Source organism: Podarcis bocagei (assembly GCF_964188305.1).
Source record: "Podarcis bocagei genome assembly, chromosome: 17".
Classification (NCBI taxonomy): Eukaryota; Metazoa; Chordata; class Lepidosauria; order Squamata; family Lacertidae; genus Podarcis; species Podarcis bocagei.
Window position 1 is genome coordinate 16,077,220 of NC_138143.1, and position 16,262 is coordinate 16,093,481.

The 16,262-nt window shown below is 44.0% G+C and overlaps 1 protein-coding gene across 2 annotated transcripts in view; it reads right to left on the bottom strand.

The window, feature by feature from the left end:
- ADAMTSL1 (ADAMTS like 1) overlaps positions 1 to 16,262 on the bottom strand; it is a 505,954-nt gene that overhangs the window by 170,547 nt on the left and 319,145 nt on the right. For both annotated transcript variants that reach the window (XM_081176059.1, XM_081176060.1), the window contains 3 exons: positions 14,562 to 14,688; positions 6,303 to 6,377; positions 2,894 to 3,051 (listed from right to left, as the gene is read on the bottom strand). In XM_081176059.1, coding sequence (XP_081032185.1) covers positions 2,894 to 3,051; positions 6,303 to 6,377; positions 14,562 to 14,688 — 360 coding nt within the window. The remainder of the gene's footprint in view (positions 1 to 2,893; positions 3,052 to 6,302; positions 6,378 to 14,561; positions 14,689 to 16,262) is intronic.

Sequence of the window (16,262 nt, forward strand, 5' to 3'; positions counted from 1 at the left end):
GTTTAAAACAGTCAAAACACTAAGGCAGGGTTTCCCGAACTTGGGACTCCAGCTGTGTTGTTTTTTTTTTTTTTGGACTACAATTCCCATCATCCCTGACCACTAGTCCTGCTAACTAGGGATGATGGGAGTTGTAGTCCATAAACAGCTGGAGACCCAAGTTTGGGGAAACCTGCACAAAGGGCAAGAAAAGATGCAGGTACCATAGTTTGACTACCAAGAACTCTTAAGAAAAAAAGTTAAGAAAAGACAGAGGACAAGTGGTTCATTCTGCTGTACTGAAGAACAGCCGATGACCTATGAACATGTGTGGATTTTGATGAAGAGTAGCTGAAAATGTTTAACATCCTGGCTGTAGGGCATTTTATTTGGTGTGTGGCCACGGATGTGATTTTGAGCCTCCCACCCTACCTTCAAAAGGCCACATTTTCCCCATCTCACACAAAGCATATTCAATCTTCATGCAAACGTATGTCCTCTTCTACAGGTTGGTTGGAGGGCCCAATCCACATACCGTGTACTGGACCCAGAAAATCCTATTGGCACCCCCACTTTTAATAAACATCTCTTTTGGTACCTTGTGTGAACTAACCCGAGATATACAGGTATAGTGAGGAATGTAAATTTAATAATAATAACAACAACAGTAATAATAATAATAATAAACTGTTTTTGCATTGGGAACATTTTCTCAGCTGGACTAGATTGCTACATCTGGAGAGGGTTATGAAGGGCAGGTACCACACACAAAAAGTCCACAGACTTAATTCTATTTTCTTCAATTCGGTTTGATCCCATATTCTGCTTTCCACGCAACCATCTGCATTTCCATCTGCCACAAGGTCATCAGAATCAGCTCACATCAAACACCCCCTGACACTGTATCCCACAATGAAAAATTTACGGTATCCTGGACACAATGCAATTTTTACAGCTTTACAGCTGAAATCCTTCAGGCCCTCTTGACCTACCTCCCCGCCCCCCCAAAAAGGGGTTTTATTTTATTGTAATTCCCAAATGCTCACATTTGTCTCTGCAATTTCACCCCCTTCCCCTACAGAATGTGCACACTGCCTCCAGCAATGTGTTTTATATTACCTGGAAGAATAGGAAAGCACTAATGTGAGGAAACAACTTGATTCTTACAGCCAGCACTGCGCAGAGCAGAACTTCAAAATTATACAAATGACTTCTTGACCAAAGCCAGCCTGCTCATCTTGAGAGGCATGAGGTTTAGTTTTATATGCATTTTTACACCTTCTGTGAGACTGCAGAAGCATAAAAACCAGTGAATGATGAGCCTGAATCAGAGTCTAATTTGCCCACTTCAGCTTCATTTTATACTGACTCTTATTTTAGCCAGGATCTCATAACCGACCTGCCTTTTCCACAAGTGTTTCCTCCTCCACTCCATGAACGTGTTCATCCCTAAGAGATTTGATTCTACTCTACTTAACTTGGCAATTAATTCATTAAGAAACGGCACACGGAGCACTAGCAACAGCCTGCAACAACATATTTCCAATAAAAGTTTGCAACTCTTTGCACAGTGGTACCTCGGGTTACATACATTTCAGGTTACATACGCTTCAGGTTACAGACTCCACCAACCCAGAAATAGTACCTCAGGTTAAGAACTTTGCTTCAGGTGAGAACAGAAATTGGGCGGCGGTGGCGGCGGTGGCAGCAGTGCGGCAGCAGCAGTGGGAGGCCCCATTAGCTGAAGTGGTGCTTCAGGTTAAGAACAGGTTAAGAACGGACCTCCGGAACGAATTAAGTAAGCAGAGGTACCACTGTATAGCTATCTTCCTAACGACCCACCCACTACCCAATGCTGAACGAAAGCCCTTTTGGAGGGCTCATAGCTCTGATTCCTCAGAGGCGTGCAGGAGCAGAGATCTAGGCAGCATATACAACATAAATTTAAAGCCCAATTCTCTACCGCCTGAAGAATTCTGGGAACCGCAGTTTGTTAAGGGTGCTGGGAATTGAAGGTATTTCCCAGGCAGTGAGAGATTTTACTTTCTTGGGCTCCGTGATCACTGCAGATGGTGACAGCAGTCAGAAAACTAAAAGATGCCTCTTCTTGGGAGAAAAGCAATGACAAACCTAGACAGCATCTTAAAAAGCAGAGACATCACCTTGCCGACAAAGCTAAAGCTATGGTTTTCCCAGTAGTGATGTATGGAAATAAGAGCTGGACCATAAAGCCGGCTGATCGCCAAAGAATTGATGCTTTTGAATTATGGTGCTGGAGGAGATTCTTGAGAGTCCCATGGACTGCAAGAAGATCAAACCTATCCATTCTTAAGGAAATCAGCCCTGAGTGCTCACTGGAAGGACACATCCTGAAGCTGAGGCTCCAAGACTTTGGCCACCTCATGAGAAAAGAAGACTTCCTGGAAAAGACCCTGATGTTGGGAAAGACTGAGGGCACAAGAAGAAGAGGACGACAGAGGACGAGATGGTTGGACAGTGTTCTCGAAGCTACCAGCATGAGTTTGACCAAACTGAGGGAGGCAGTGGAAGACAGGAGTGCCTGGCGTGCTCTGGTCCATGGGGTCACGAAGAGTCAGACACGACTAAACGACTAAACAACAACAACCCAGGATTCATTGGAATGGGATGAAATGTGCTTCGAATTTATGGCGTGTACATAGCTACATGCAGAGGGGCAGTCACTCTCTTTAATCCCAAACTATAAGCATTGAGGGTCAACGGGGACTTTCTCCCCACCTGATTTCATAGGAGATACCCCATCTCTATGTCAATCTTGGCAGAGAGCTGGAAGGATAAGTGGCCTTTTGATACACTGCTTTTGAAGTGAACTGCTCGTTGTTTCGCATCCCCCTTTCCTTAAAAAATACAGCATGGTTTAGTCGTAGCTTCTCACCTTGACAGTGAAATCTGCAGTGAGGGGGCCAGGCATTCTCAGGATCTCTTTGTCCGGAAACTTCTGCAAGTCCACGCTAGAATTGTCCACAAGGAACGAACCTGTGGAGCCGAGACTGTTTTCGCCTTTCAAACCTTGCAGCGTCTTGGTTTCTAAATCTGGCAAACACAACACATTTAAGAGGAGGGTGCGCTTGTTTCGGCAGCTCGCGGAGAGAAAACAAGCAAGCAAAACGATTAGTACTGGGAATGTCAAAGCACATTTGAAAGATATACTACGTTTTAAGGAAATGTCCTTTTTGCTGAGTTAGATGGATTTTCCCTCCGTTAATAAGGAGCAGCTATTCATTTAAGTTGCCCTCACTAACGTCTATGCTTGTGAACATCTCTGTTAAGACCTGCACACAATCTTTTTCTACTTTATTCCAGTGTATTTTGGTCTCCTCTCTTTTTTCTATTTATTTATCTATTTGGGAGCCAGAAAAATTCCCAGTAGAATTAAGAAGGTGTTGTGTATATCTCTCTCTCTGTTTGTGTGTGTGCTGAGATTCCAAGCGGAAGTTGTGCTCCTTCCTGGCCTCTTTCAGAATGAGATATAGAAGTATATATAAAGGCTTTTATTCCAGAGCTAGCCAAGGAGAACAGAAAGCTCCAGCCAAAAAAGCACTGCAGGTCGGCCAGGATGAACTCTGTTTTAATAATGCATTTTCCACAGCGATGCAAAATCCCCTTCTACATTTCATGCAAAACACACATGATTCTGCACCAGGCAGTTAAACGAATTACCTAACTGGTTCACCAGCACCAACCCCTTCCTTGGACTTAGGTTGCGTTGCTAGCCCCAGAATGTTTTGAGAACATGGAAATGCATAGCAGAGAGAGGAGAAAGGAGGCCAAAATCGAAGGAATAAAAGAACAGTGGCTGGGAGAGCCATGGATAGGATCAGGGACGGGGAAGATGTTCCTTACAGAACCAAATTGTTGGCTCAATGCCCAAGGGCTCGTCCCCATTCCCCCCAGGGTATTTGATCCATGATGCAATAAGACAAGGGCATGACAAGTCACGGTGCAGAACAGAAATATGACCTGTTAAATGAAAACTGCCTTAGGTGTCAATCAGCTAGGCTTGCTAGGGAATTTCTTTCAGTATCTTCACATTACCGAAGCTGAACCAGGCTCAGTGTAACAGAGCACACTGGTTTCTTGCCAGGAGAACACATTTATTGCAAACACATGACAAGATCGTGATCTTGTGTAAAGTTTATTCCAGGATGACATTCACCATCTGCCTATTGCTTAGGAGTCATATTGGTCCTTCAGCTCACTTTGAATGAGATCATCCAAGGCACTGCTTACGTGGAGCTGACCTGCCTCTATTCTACAACTCTTCGCGATACACAATATTTATGATATCTAAGCTATGCTTGTGAAAGCATGGGTGGGGGGTGTTTCACTTTCTGTCTGATCTTCCATTTCACATATTTGCACTTTTCATTTCTCTCGACTGCTAAATAGCCTCACATAGCACTAGGCAGGATTGGCGAGGGGGACGGGATAATTATTACGCACATGCAGAACCTTTGATAAACCAGTTAATATTATATGGCTGTACCAAACACCCATAAACTATTAACCCTGGTCTGGTGTTTAGAGATTTACGGAGATCTAGTTTTCACCTTGTAACATTTAAGTGACTATGCATCTAATCAGAATTTATTGCAGATTTCTTCTGTGGGCTTTCTAGAATCTTGAAAATCATGTTATATTGTTCCCTAAAAACCAAGGGAGAACTGCACCATTTTAACGGCCACAACGAATTCAGTTAATATGCATCTTTCCATCTGCTTTCAACATCTCTTCCCTGGAGTATATTTTGTTTGGTTCAATTACCAGGCTCTCTCTCTCTCTCTCTCTCTCTCTCTCTCTCTCTCTCTGTGTGTGTGTGTGTGTGTGTTCACAGCAGATAAAAGGGACACTGATCATCCAACATGTCACTGGCAATAAACTAAGCTGATCTAGATGTTACTTTCACCATGAGGACGAAATTTTTCTAGTGAATTCCCCACCTTCTTACTGTGTCATCACGAAACACAGCTCAAGATGTTAAGTCAGCAAGACCATAATGCAATGAGCTTCCCTCCGACTTTTATTACTGTGGGATATGGCTGAGGACTGCATGACTCACACAGCGACTTCGGCTTCATGAGATGCGAGAAATTGTAGGCTTAAAGCAAGACAAATAGGGGTTTTCCCTTTAAAAATCCAGCATCATGAATTACCTGTTCTTTGGGGAGGGGATACAACACATGTTTCAACCATGTTAACATCCAAGTGAACCACCTCTATTTGGGTGTACTCTGAACTCTTGTTTTCCATCTCTGTATTTGACCATCTAATTCAATCTGTATCTCTAGGCCAGGCTCCCTCAACCTCGGTCCTCCAGATGTTTTTGGTTTACAACTCCCATGATCCCTAGCTAGCAGGACCAGTGGTCAGGAATGATGGGAATTGTAGTCTCAAAACATCTGGAGGGCCAAGGTTGAGGAAGCCTGCTCTAGGCCCTCAGGAACATATATGGCTGTTAATGATTTTGGCTCCCTCATTTGAGCTCATGAAAAGAAGCCAACTGGAGACTCTGAAAGTCAGGACCTCGTTGGAATATTTGTCTTCCATATCTGTTGCCAGTCCGCTCAGATATCTTAAGCTGAGCTCATGGTATGATATACTACAAGCTCCTTGGGGATCTCCAGTGCATCTGCGTTCCTTACGTCCCACCCTTAGCAAACCATAATCTCTGCTCCACTATCTTGGGCACTGGTGTGCTTTCTTTGGGCAACATCCTTTAACAGCACAGTACAAAATGCACGTGTCTCCAAAGTCCAGAAATACCAAAGAAAACATATGAGCAAGAACATGTGTTAAGCTCACGAGCAGTGTGGTGCTTCAGCGGAGCAGCAGGAAAGCCTTCACTGTATTCTCATCAGCCAGCACAATCTTTTCTATGGCAGTCCTTTGCATCAAGCTGGCTGGAAAATTAGTGTTTTATTTATGGGTTAAATTATAGCTTCTTATAATTGTGCAGCTAACTGATGCTCTTGGGAGTGGCGTTTGAGGATAGGGCTGACTCTCACATTGGGCAGGAGGGCAGGGGCAGAGAAGCTGTAAGAGTTGTGTTTGTTTTTTGCTAAATACAGCTCCACAGCATATTATGAGCATTTGACTATTATTGTGTAATTAACACACTCAATGCTGAAATAAGCTTCGGAGCATTTTTTCATAGTGCAAAAACCAAGTTCATGCAAAGCATTCAATTGGAAATATATGCAATTAAAACACACAATTAAACAGCCCTGTTACAACAAGACAGCAATTAAAAACGGGAGACCACGATAAAGTGTACTTTTACTCACAGAGATGATCAGGACCTTTCAGCACCAGGCGAACGTGTCGACTTCCATAGGGAATAACAACCACGGTATCATCCGCTGGGTGGGGGAAGAGGGAGGCAAAAAAACATACATGATCAACAAGCAAAGGAAGTGCCCAAACAAGCAGTGAAAACAGTTCTTCATGGGAAAATGGCAAGCCAAGTTTTGGGCCACCTAAAAAGATAAACATTCAAACCCAATGAACCCTGAAGAACAGCTATATATGAAACAATTATGCTCCGCTCTACCGTCTCTCAGACTTTGTGTGTGCTGCGCTGCTAGACAAATGCCCTTGTTTTCAAGGGAAAGCTATCACTTTAATTATACAGGGTTGCTTTGTAAAATAAACACTTATTACACGTACATAGCAACAGATGCTCTTGCAGATATTAGGCTACAAACCAGCTGTTTACTGACTTTCTTGTGAGCCTCCTCAGAAATTTGACTGTACATCTGTATTGTCATCAAACAGTTATCAACATTTTTATGGCAGAAGGCAAAGAGATATTTTACTGGCAAACAATGAGAATTTGATCTTTCTTTGGGAGGGGGGATGAAATATTTACTTGGCTGGGGTGTTGGGATGTGGGAAATGGAAATTGGGGGGTTTGGTGGTCACATTGCTCAGATGATGGGGGCAAGGTAGTAGGACGGAATGGAGAGGAAATATAACACAGGATCTACTAAACAACACAAAACAAAACAAAAAAACCCCCAATTTTTAATCTTTTAAGATCTCCCATTTTGGTGTTGGCTGGAGCAGCTCCGTAACTGACATTTGTAGGCAGAGAAAACAAAATTAGGTGCCAAACTCAAATACTTGAAACTCTTTATCCCAATCATCCCACCACTTTAAATTAAAATACATATTGGATGCCAGCTCAGGCACCCCTCCCACATTCTCACGCACTAAAACATTATCACAGCCTCAGAAACCAACAGAAAAACTATTTTAATGCATTTTTTAATTCTTAGCAAGCATATTTTACCTGCCTCGAACATTAGGAAAGGTCAGTGAAACCTTTGCTGCCTACCCTTGTAGTACAAAAAAATGGTTAATAAAAACTTAATGGAATGGGGCTGCTGAAAATAGAAAGTCTATGTTTACCCACAGGTCATCTGAAGTGCAAGCAACAGCAACCTTTCTATGTGAGCTTTAATTTTTTTAAAAAAAATCCAGTAAGCTCAACACAGCCACAGTCTGTTCTTCTTACTCTGTTGTGAAAATAGATTTGCTGTCCGCACTGCAAGTTCTGCTGTAGCCTTCTTTTGACTTTAAATGTTCAACTCCACCAAAGCCAGCAGCAGAGCGAAGGTGCCCCTTTCAAAGCCAAGTTGCTCAAGCCACAAAGCAGCACACAGTTCACTGAGGGCTTGGCCAACACTTCCGCTTGTGCCATGAGAGGTTCTGCCTTTGCCCTACTGCTGAAAACCTGCTCTTTAGTGCTAAATCAGAATAGCAGTCCATGGAAAACTCAATTGCCATTTTATCTTCCGATTCAGTGCAAAACCACAGGTTTTTGGGAGGGGAAAGTGGTAGGGCAAACAGACGTGGGTAAGCCCTGAGTCATAGCATGGTCTAGACCAGAGTTTCCCAAACTTTTTAGGTTACAGTTTCCATCATTCTTAACCACTGGCCCTGCTAGCTACGGATGATGGGAGTTGCAGTCCAAAAACAGCTGGAGACCCAAGTTTGGGAAACCCTGGGCTAGACTTTCCTAAGGTCCAACATTTGAAATAACGTCTGTCTGGCCATTTGGTGAATTGCCTCTCATTATCCTAGGCTCACCCAAGCTGGACAATATATACATAAATAAAAGTATTTGACCCTGTGATGCTTGCTTGTTTGTGCATGTATCCGTGCAGAGGAGATAACAATTTTCATGTGTGATCCATTGGAATACCGCTAAAGAAGAATTACTTGTGACTTGAGGCAAAGTAGCTTGGAATCCCTAGCAAGCAATCCATTTAGCCTTGACATAAAGCCAAAGTTAGAGAAAATGTCAGCAAAGCTGTCCTTTTATCAGCGCATGCCAGTGTGTTTATGTGAGAGAGGTCCAGATAAGAACTGGCCATGTGTGTGCATCTGCAAGCTGAGAAGGGCAAAGCAGCGAAGACAGGAGTTGCCTTTGTTCCAATAATGGTAGCAGCTCAGAGATTTTATTCAATTAAGTTTGACTATCCAAATCATGCTTGAGTAACACACAGTCCTATACAGTCTCAGAAGTAAGTCAACTGCAACAGCACTTAACTACCCCCCAGTAAGTGCATTTAGGATTTCAGCCGAAACCCACAAATTTCCCAGAAAGATAGCCTGCAAACCTTGGAATGCACACTTACTTGGGAGATAATCCCCACTGATTTTTCCCCTTTAGCTACTTTGGAGTAAGCATGCACAGGATTGCATTGCTAGGGAATCAAAGTCTCTAGACTTCAGAAGCATGACAGGAGCGAATCCTTTCTCAAAGCTACTCTGCAGTGGGGGTCTTTCAGAAGCCCCACCCACATTCCTGGCAAAAGATCTAATTCCTTGAGTTCACCCATCCCATGGCATGAAATCTACTGTCCTTGAGTGAAACAGCTCAATTTTCCAGGCATTCTAGCCCCCAGGAGGGGAGTGGAAATGTGTTTGGTGGCCTAGTCCCCTCTATTGCATCCTGACAGCTTGACTTGGCTGCCTTCCACACATTGAAGAGCTCAGGACTGAAGTGAAGGATTGAGGTTTAATCCTGACAAGACAGATGTACTGTTTTTGGGGGACAGGAGACGGGCAGGTGTGGAGGACTCCCTGGTCCTCAGTGGGGTAACTGTGCCCCTGAAGGACCAGGTGTGCAGCCTGGGAGTCATTCTGGACTCACAGCTGTCCATGGAGGCGCAGGTCAATTCTGTATCTAGGGCATCTGTCTACCAGCTCCATCTGGTACACAGGATGAGACCCTCCCTGCCTGCAGACTGTCTTGCCAGAGTGGTGCATGCTCTGGTTATCTCTCGCTTGGACTACTGCAATGCGCTCTATGTGGGGTTACCTTTGAAGGTGACCCGGAAACTACAACTAATCCAGAATGTGGTAGCTAGACTGGTGACAGGGAGCGGCCGCTGAGACCACATAACATCGGTCTTGAAAGACCTATATTGGCTCCCAATACGTTTCCGAGCACAATTCAAAGTGTTGGCGTTGACCTTTAAAGTCCTAAACGGCCTCGGTCCTGTATACCTGAAGGAGCGTCTCCACCCCCTTTGTTCTGCTCAGACGCTGAGGTCCAGCGCTGAGGGCCTTCTGGCGGTTCCCTCACTGTGAGAAGCAAAGCTACAGGGAACCAGGCAGAGGGCCTTCTCAGTAGTGGTGTTCACCCTGTGGAATGCCCTTCCAACAGATTTCAAGGCAACAAACAACTACCTAACATTTAGAAGACATCTGAAGGCAGCCCTGTTCAGGGACGTTTTTAATGTGTGACATTTTAATGTATTTTTAATCTTTTGTTGGAAGCCGCCCAGAGTGGCTGGGGAAACCCAGCCAGATGGGCGGGGTAGAAATAATAAATTATTATTATATTATTATAAGTGGAGAGCTCACACAGAATGCGCAGCCCAGAAACCAGCCCACAGAAACTGTGCACGTGACAGATGAGCTCAGGATCAGCACTTTATCCGTTACTTTGAGAAAGTGGATTCTGAAAAGCTGCCTCTGATTCGGAGGCAACGCAGGGTCAAAGTGGGAAGAGATTCAACCATGCAGGGGCTTTGCTGCAGAAGAAAAAAATTCACAAACCAGACTAGTTTTACAAGCAGGAGTAATAAAAACACATTAAGTACTTTTGGTGGATGCAGAGAAAGAGCCTGGATTGCTGAAGCGCCAGATCTTTCAAATAATCTTTCATTTTTATTTGCAAGGAGGGGACACCAAACCAGGTGTTTCCCCTTCAGAAGAGCGTAGGAGGGAAGTGGGGGACGCATCTCTCTTCCCACCATGGTAGTTCCCCCCCCAGGTTTCTCACACTTCTGGGACTGATATACTATCCCTGTGAATACTGAGATAGTTGTTTCCGTTGCAAGTGCTAACAGTTGCATTGCTCCATCCACATCCTTGTCTTCTGATCCCTGTTTCCAAAAACCCTCCACTCCCCCCTCCACATCCCACCCCACGATGTCCGCAGAGTGGGGGAACAGAACTGAACACAGATACAGAGAGAAAATTAATTCAATACGATGGACGCAGCGGTGTGTTTGGAATGCTTCAGAGAGAAAAAACATTCCCAGCATTTATTTTTCCTTTTGGCACAGAAGCTGCTAATGTGAAGTGCTAAAAAAGGGAATCTCTTAAGTACAGCGGCGTTCCTCAGAGCTTCTAAACTACCTGCTTCACAGATGCTCAATCCCAGGCAACAATTCCCCCCCCCCACTTTTGCGATAGTACAAGAGGGAAGGAAAACCAGAAATGAAAGCAGACTCCCTCCAGCAGCCAAATGTTCCTTATGCCATGCCTTGCTGTGCAGGAATATAGCTATGGATTCGGAGAGGAAGTATGGGAATGAAATTATACTTGGACGAGGTTTTTTAAAATATATAGATATATATAGAAGTAGTAGCAGCAATAACTGCAGCAACCCTGAGATTAAACAGCCAAGTCATGCAAGGCCTGCAGCTCCAGAGCACAGAAACATGAGCAGTGCTTTCAGATTGAAAATTGTTGCACATAAGTAGAACCTGCAGCAAAATGTTGCAGTGTATCTCCAACTCTTTGTAGTAGTATATAACCAACCCGTTAAAGAAAGGGTCTGGAAATATTTACTTATATATATATATTATCCTACCCATTCTCTAAGGAGCTACAGGCAGTATACATGCCCCTTTTGTTTTATTTCCGCAACCACCTTTAAAAGCAGGTTATGATGAGGGACAGAGCTAATAAGTCTTCTGGTGAGCTTAATGGTTCGGTGGGAATTTGGACCTGCTTCTCCCCAGCAGAAATGCATCGCTATTCAATAAGCAAAGGATGTATGGGGAACCTGTTGCTGGATGCCCATAGCCCCAGTCACCATGGACAGCAAGATATAGGACACAATACAGTGGTGCCTCGCAAGACGAAAAGAATCCGTTCTGTGATTCTCTTCGTCTAGCGGTTTTTTCGTCTTGCGAAGCAAGCCCATTGAAGGATTAGCGGATTAGCGCTATTAGCGGCTTTTAGCGTCTTATCTGCTGATCGGATCAGCTGATAAGCGGCTTAGCGGCTTAGAAAAAGGGGGGGGGGAGGAAAAAAAACCAGCAGGAACTCGCAAGACATTGTCGTCTTGCGAAGCAAGCCCATAGGAAATTCGTTTTGCGAAGCACCTCCAAAACGGAAAACTCTTTCGTCTAGCGAGTTTTCCGTCTTGCGAGGCATTCGTCTTGCGGGGCACCATTGTATACAATTTGAAGATTGGATAAAACTTTGGAAAGTAAATCTGAAATTCACAGATTGTATGTTGTTAAAAGAGAATTACATGAAGATGATGTATTAAAGAAAGTATATTTCACCGGTTAAATTGGCAAAAATATATAAAAATGAACAGAAGGAGTGTTGGAGGTGTAAAGAAGTTGAAGGAACTTTTTACCATATGTGATGGGATTGTAAAAACGTTAAAGTATATTGGGAAATGATGTACAATGAATTGAAAAAAAATGTTTAGAACAACATTTGTTAAGCAGCCAGAAGCCTTCCTGTTGGGTATCTTAGGGCAAGATCTGCTGAAAGAGAAAAGGACATTATTCATGTATGCTACGGCGGCGGCGTGAACACTGTTAGCACAGAACTGGAAGACTGGAGAAATTCCAGCCAAAGATCAATGGCAAGAAAAACTATGCAGAGTTGGCAAAGCTGACAAGACAGACTTCGGGGAAAGGACAATAGTGACTTTGAAAAAGAGTAGGAACCTTTTATATTATATTTGCAGAAATAAAGAAAGAACATCGACTCGATGGCAGGATTTAAATAAACATTCACAATTTTATGGACAGGGAACAAATATTGTAACAAAGTGAAAATACTGATGTATTGTAAAAAACAGCAGAATATAATAATGAAGATAATAAATCAGAAATGGAAGTTGAGGGAAGTCCAACGGGAGGGAGGGGGAGATGTTACACAAATTGTACATTATGGATATAAGTATATTTGTGATGAGAAAAAAGAAAATCAATATTATTATTTTTTAAAAAAGAAATAAATGCTGGGAGCTGAGGGTCCAGCAAATTCCCTGCTCCTACACTAAGCCCACAGCTGGCCCTACCATAGGACAGAGTGAGGCAGCAACCTCAGGCAGCTCATTCTGGGTGCCATTAAAAAGGTGGCAAACTGTTCATCATTTTATTATTGTTGCATTTTTACTCCCATGGAAAGGCACCTGTGAAACTGTCTGCCTCAGATGCCAAAATAACTTGAGAAGACTGGGGGACTATTGTCTTTGAAATATTGAGGGGTGGAATTTGCTGTCCTGCTTCAGGCGACAAAATGTATTTGCTGGTCCCGACTAAGCCAGGTTGGCTTGGTATGCTCTCAGTCTTACAACATGTAGCATTTGCACAAGACTATTCAGCTTTTCTGTGAATTGTTATTCCTTGATCTGCTGGGCAGATCGCAGCTAGTGCATTCATTTTCGGAAGCACGCTGTGCAAACTCAGGGTGTGTCTCAAACTTTTCTAGCCATCGGGCTATTCTTTGAGACCGTAAGGGTGATTCTGTAAACAAACGCCTTTCCATGTTCCCCACAGAAACCAAACATAAATAGGTGGGATAGATATTCAGCAGAAATGGCTCCACACACCCTTGTCAGAAATTACATGCTATTCTAGATGTTTAGTTCATGTGCCAGTTTTTCTTTCTAAATTCAGAATACACACACACACACACACACACACACACACACACACACGTAAACCATGCATTCTGTAAAACGAATGTTCACTTTTGGCCAGAGTTGAGGAAAAGCTAAGCATTACTGTTAACAGCTGTTAACTATCAATAGGGACGCGGGTGGCGCTGTGGGTTAAACCACAGAGCCTAGGACTTGCCGATCAGAAGGTCGGCGGTTCGAATCCCCACAATGGGGTGAGCTCCCGTTGCTCGGTCCCTGCTTCTGCCAACCTAGCAGTTCGAAAGCAGTCAAAGTGCAAGTAGATAAATGGGTACTGCTCCGGCAGGAAGGTAAACGGCGTTTCCGTGTGCTGCTCTGGTTCGCCAGAAGCGGCTTAGTCATGCTGGCCACATGACCCTCGGCCAATAAAGTGAGATGAGCGCCACAACCCCAGAGTCGGCCACAACTGGACCTAATGGTCAGGGGTCCCCTTACCTTTACCTTTGCTGTTAACAGCAGGATGATTTGTACCTGGCTACACATTACATCACAACCACATGTAATTATTACCCCTTTTGTATTGCATGGTGCTCATTTAGGGGCACTTAGTAGCAAGGGGAGATGCTTAACCCTTCCCCCGCCCAGAAGGGTTCATGATCTGCACCCCATTGGTTCTAGACTCATCTTGTCAAAGTAATTGTGTGCCTGGGGCATCTACATAGGCAGAAGTCAACGAGAGCATGAAAAAAAATCTTTTTTAAGGGTAGGGGGAGCAGACACACTCCCTTTCCACTAGAAAGCTCCTGACCAAAGGTGCACTGCAATGGAGAAGGGGCCATCAGGCTGACATTACAAAGCAGTTTGGCCCCATCTGCAACATTTAATGAGTAAATCATTCTAGAATGTCATAGCTTTCCCCAAGTCCAGTGCTTACGAATACTATCTCATGTTTTTTGGGGCACAAAATATTGCAGTGTTTGTGTGTGTGCCACAGTTGTGGCTTGATTCTAACCGCAATGGGGCTTGTATACATTTGTAGTGGCTATGCTGCAGGGGAGCAAGTGGAAAGCCATTGAGCAGGTGCCGATTTCTCCATCACGGCAACACCAGAGCAGACACACCTGTGGAGTTTCCTTCTGACGCGTCAGGAAAAAGCTGCCATGTCCTCTACAACATCTGGCAAACCTATCTTCCATCTGCGTGCCTTCAGAATCCAAACGCCAAGCCTTTTGTTGATGGAAGATTAATTCTGCCTGATTTCCCAGCATGGGGTCAGTACAGTTAAAGGAAACATTTTTTAAAATGTTTGGGTTATAATTAAAACCCTTAGAAGCGACCGGTCCCTTTACACATCATTGTTTGGAGGGCGTTCATATTCCTGTTGAGGCAAAAAGTCAAATCAACATCTTACGTTTATTTGCCAAGAGCTGAGACTTATATTGGCCTCGGACAAGCCGGCAGGTGGAACCATCGCCATTGCAGACCCCACAGTTATCTTCCTTGACAGTGCTTCCCAGCTGGTGGTCACAGCCAACAATCTGACAAAAGAGAAAGATGTGCAGTTCAAATTGAGCACCTCCTGACTGCTGGATCCATCTCTGTGGTTAGTTCCCGCCAATTTCTTTCCCCCCTCTCTCACACACACTGTCTCAAGAGGGCCATAAAGCATGTTAGCAATGAAAAGGGGGGGGGGGGAGTAAATGAATTCGGCTGAGAGAGCTCCATCTGAACTGGGCAACGAAGTGATGATGCTGTGGCTGCAAAGAAAGGAGGGGAAAATGTTTCTTAAAAGGAGTGGTGGCTTAGTAGTGATCGCTTCCTGGTCAGGGGTCCGAAGATGAGGTACAGTGGTACCTTGGTTCTCAAATGCTTTGGTACTCAAACAACTTGGAACCCAAACACTGCAAAAGCGGAAGTAAGTGTTCTGGTTTGTGAACTGTTTTCGGAAACCGAATGTGCTCCATTTTGAGTGTTACGCTCCCGATTTGAGTGCCACACTTCCGTTTTGAGTGTTACGCTGAGGTCTGTCTATTTATTTTGCGCTTTTGTTTTTGCAGCTCTCTTTTTTGTTTTTGTGACTGTGTGGAACCCAGTTCACCTACCAGTTGATTGATTGTGCGACTGCAGTGCACAGTTTATTGCTTTCCTTTTATGAATCAATGGTCTCATTAGATAGTAAAATTCATGTTAGATTGCTGTTTCAGGGGTTGCTTTTAAACGTCTGGAACGGATGAATCCATTTTGCATTACTTTCTATCGGAAAGTGCACTTTGGTTTTGGAACGCTTTAGTTTTGGAACGGACTTTCGGAACGGATTAAGTTTGAGAACCAAGGTACCGCTGTATTTTTTTTAACACACTTAGCTTGCAACAGGAAGACTACAAAGGCTTTAATGCCAACAGAAGGTTATCTAAGACAGTCTTCACCCAACCTGGTGTCTTGCAGGGCTGATGGGAGTTTGTAGTTCCAGTTGGTGAAGGCTGAGCTAAGATTTACCATGTCATGGAAGAGATGCACTATACACAAAAAGCAATGCCTAACAGTTGCATTCTGGTGACGCTGCTGTATCTAATAGGAGCGTGAAAAATCACGCCTCGAAGAAACACTGAGGAATGTACAGTCTGACATGCATGCTGCGGAGTTTATTTTAACTCACATTTTAAACATGCGAGACTGAATGCACTTGCAGCGGTGAACAGTGCTGCCAGTGATACAACCCACAGTAAACAGAAACATGCAACTTGGAGCATTCTGCCGCAGTCCCAGTAAAACGCCCACTTCCAGAGTAACATGTGGCATTAATTACATTTGACTGTCCTCCCGGTCCGTATGCAAACCGTGTCCAGATAATGTTCAGGGTGACACACAAGAGAGGCTGTATTTAAAATGAGGGTTCGAAAACCAGCAAGTCTGGATTCCATTTCCAGCCCTCCAACAGGCATTGGGGGAGCCATTGGGGAGCCTTCTCTTCCAAAATTTATATAACCTTGAGTGCTCAGCTCAAAACCAATACATAAAGCCTGATCTGCAAAACAGATAAGCCAGAGAACCTTGATCAAAATGGGTATAGGGTGGTGTGTGTGTGTGTGTGTGTGTGTGTGTGTGTGTGTGT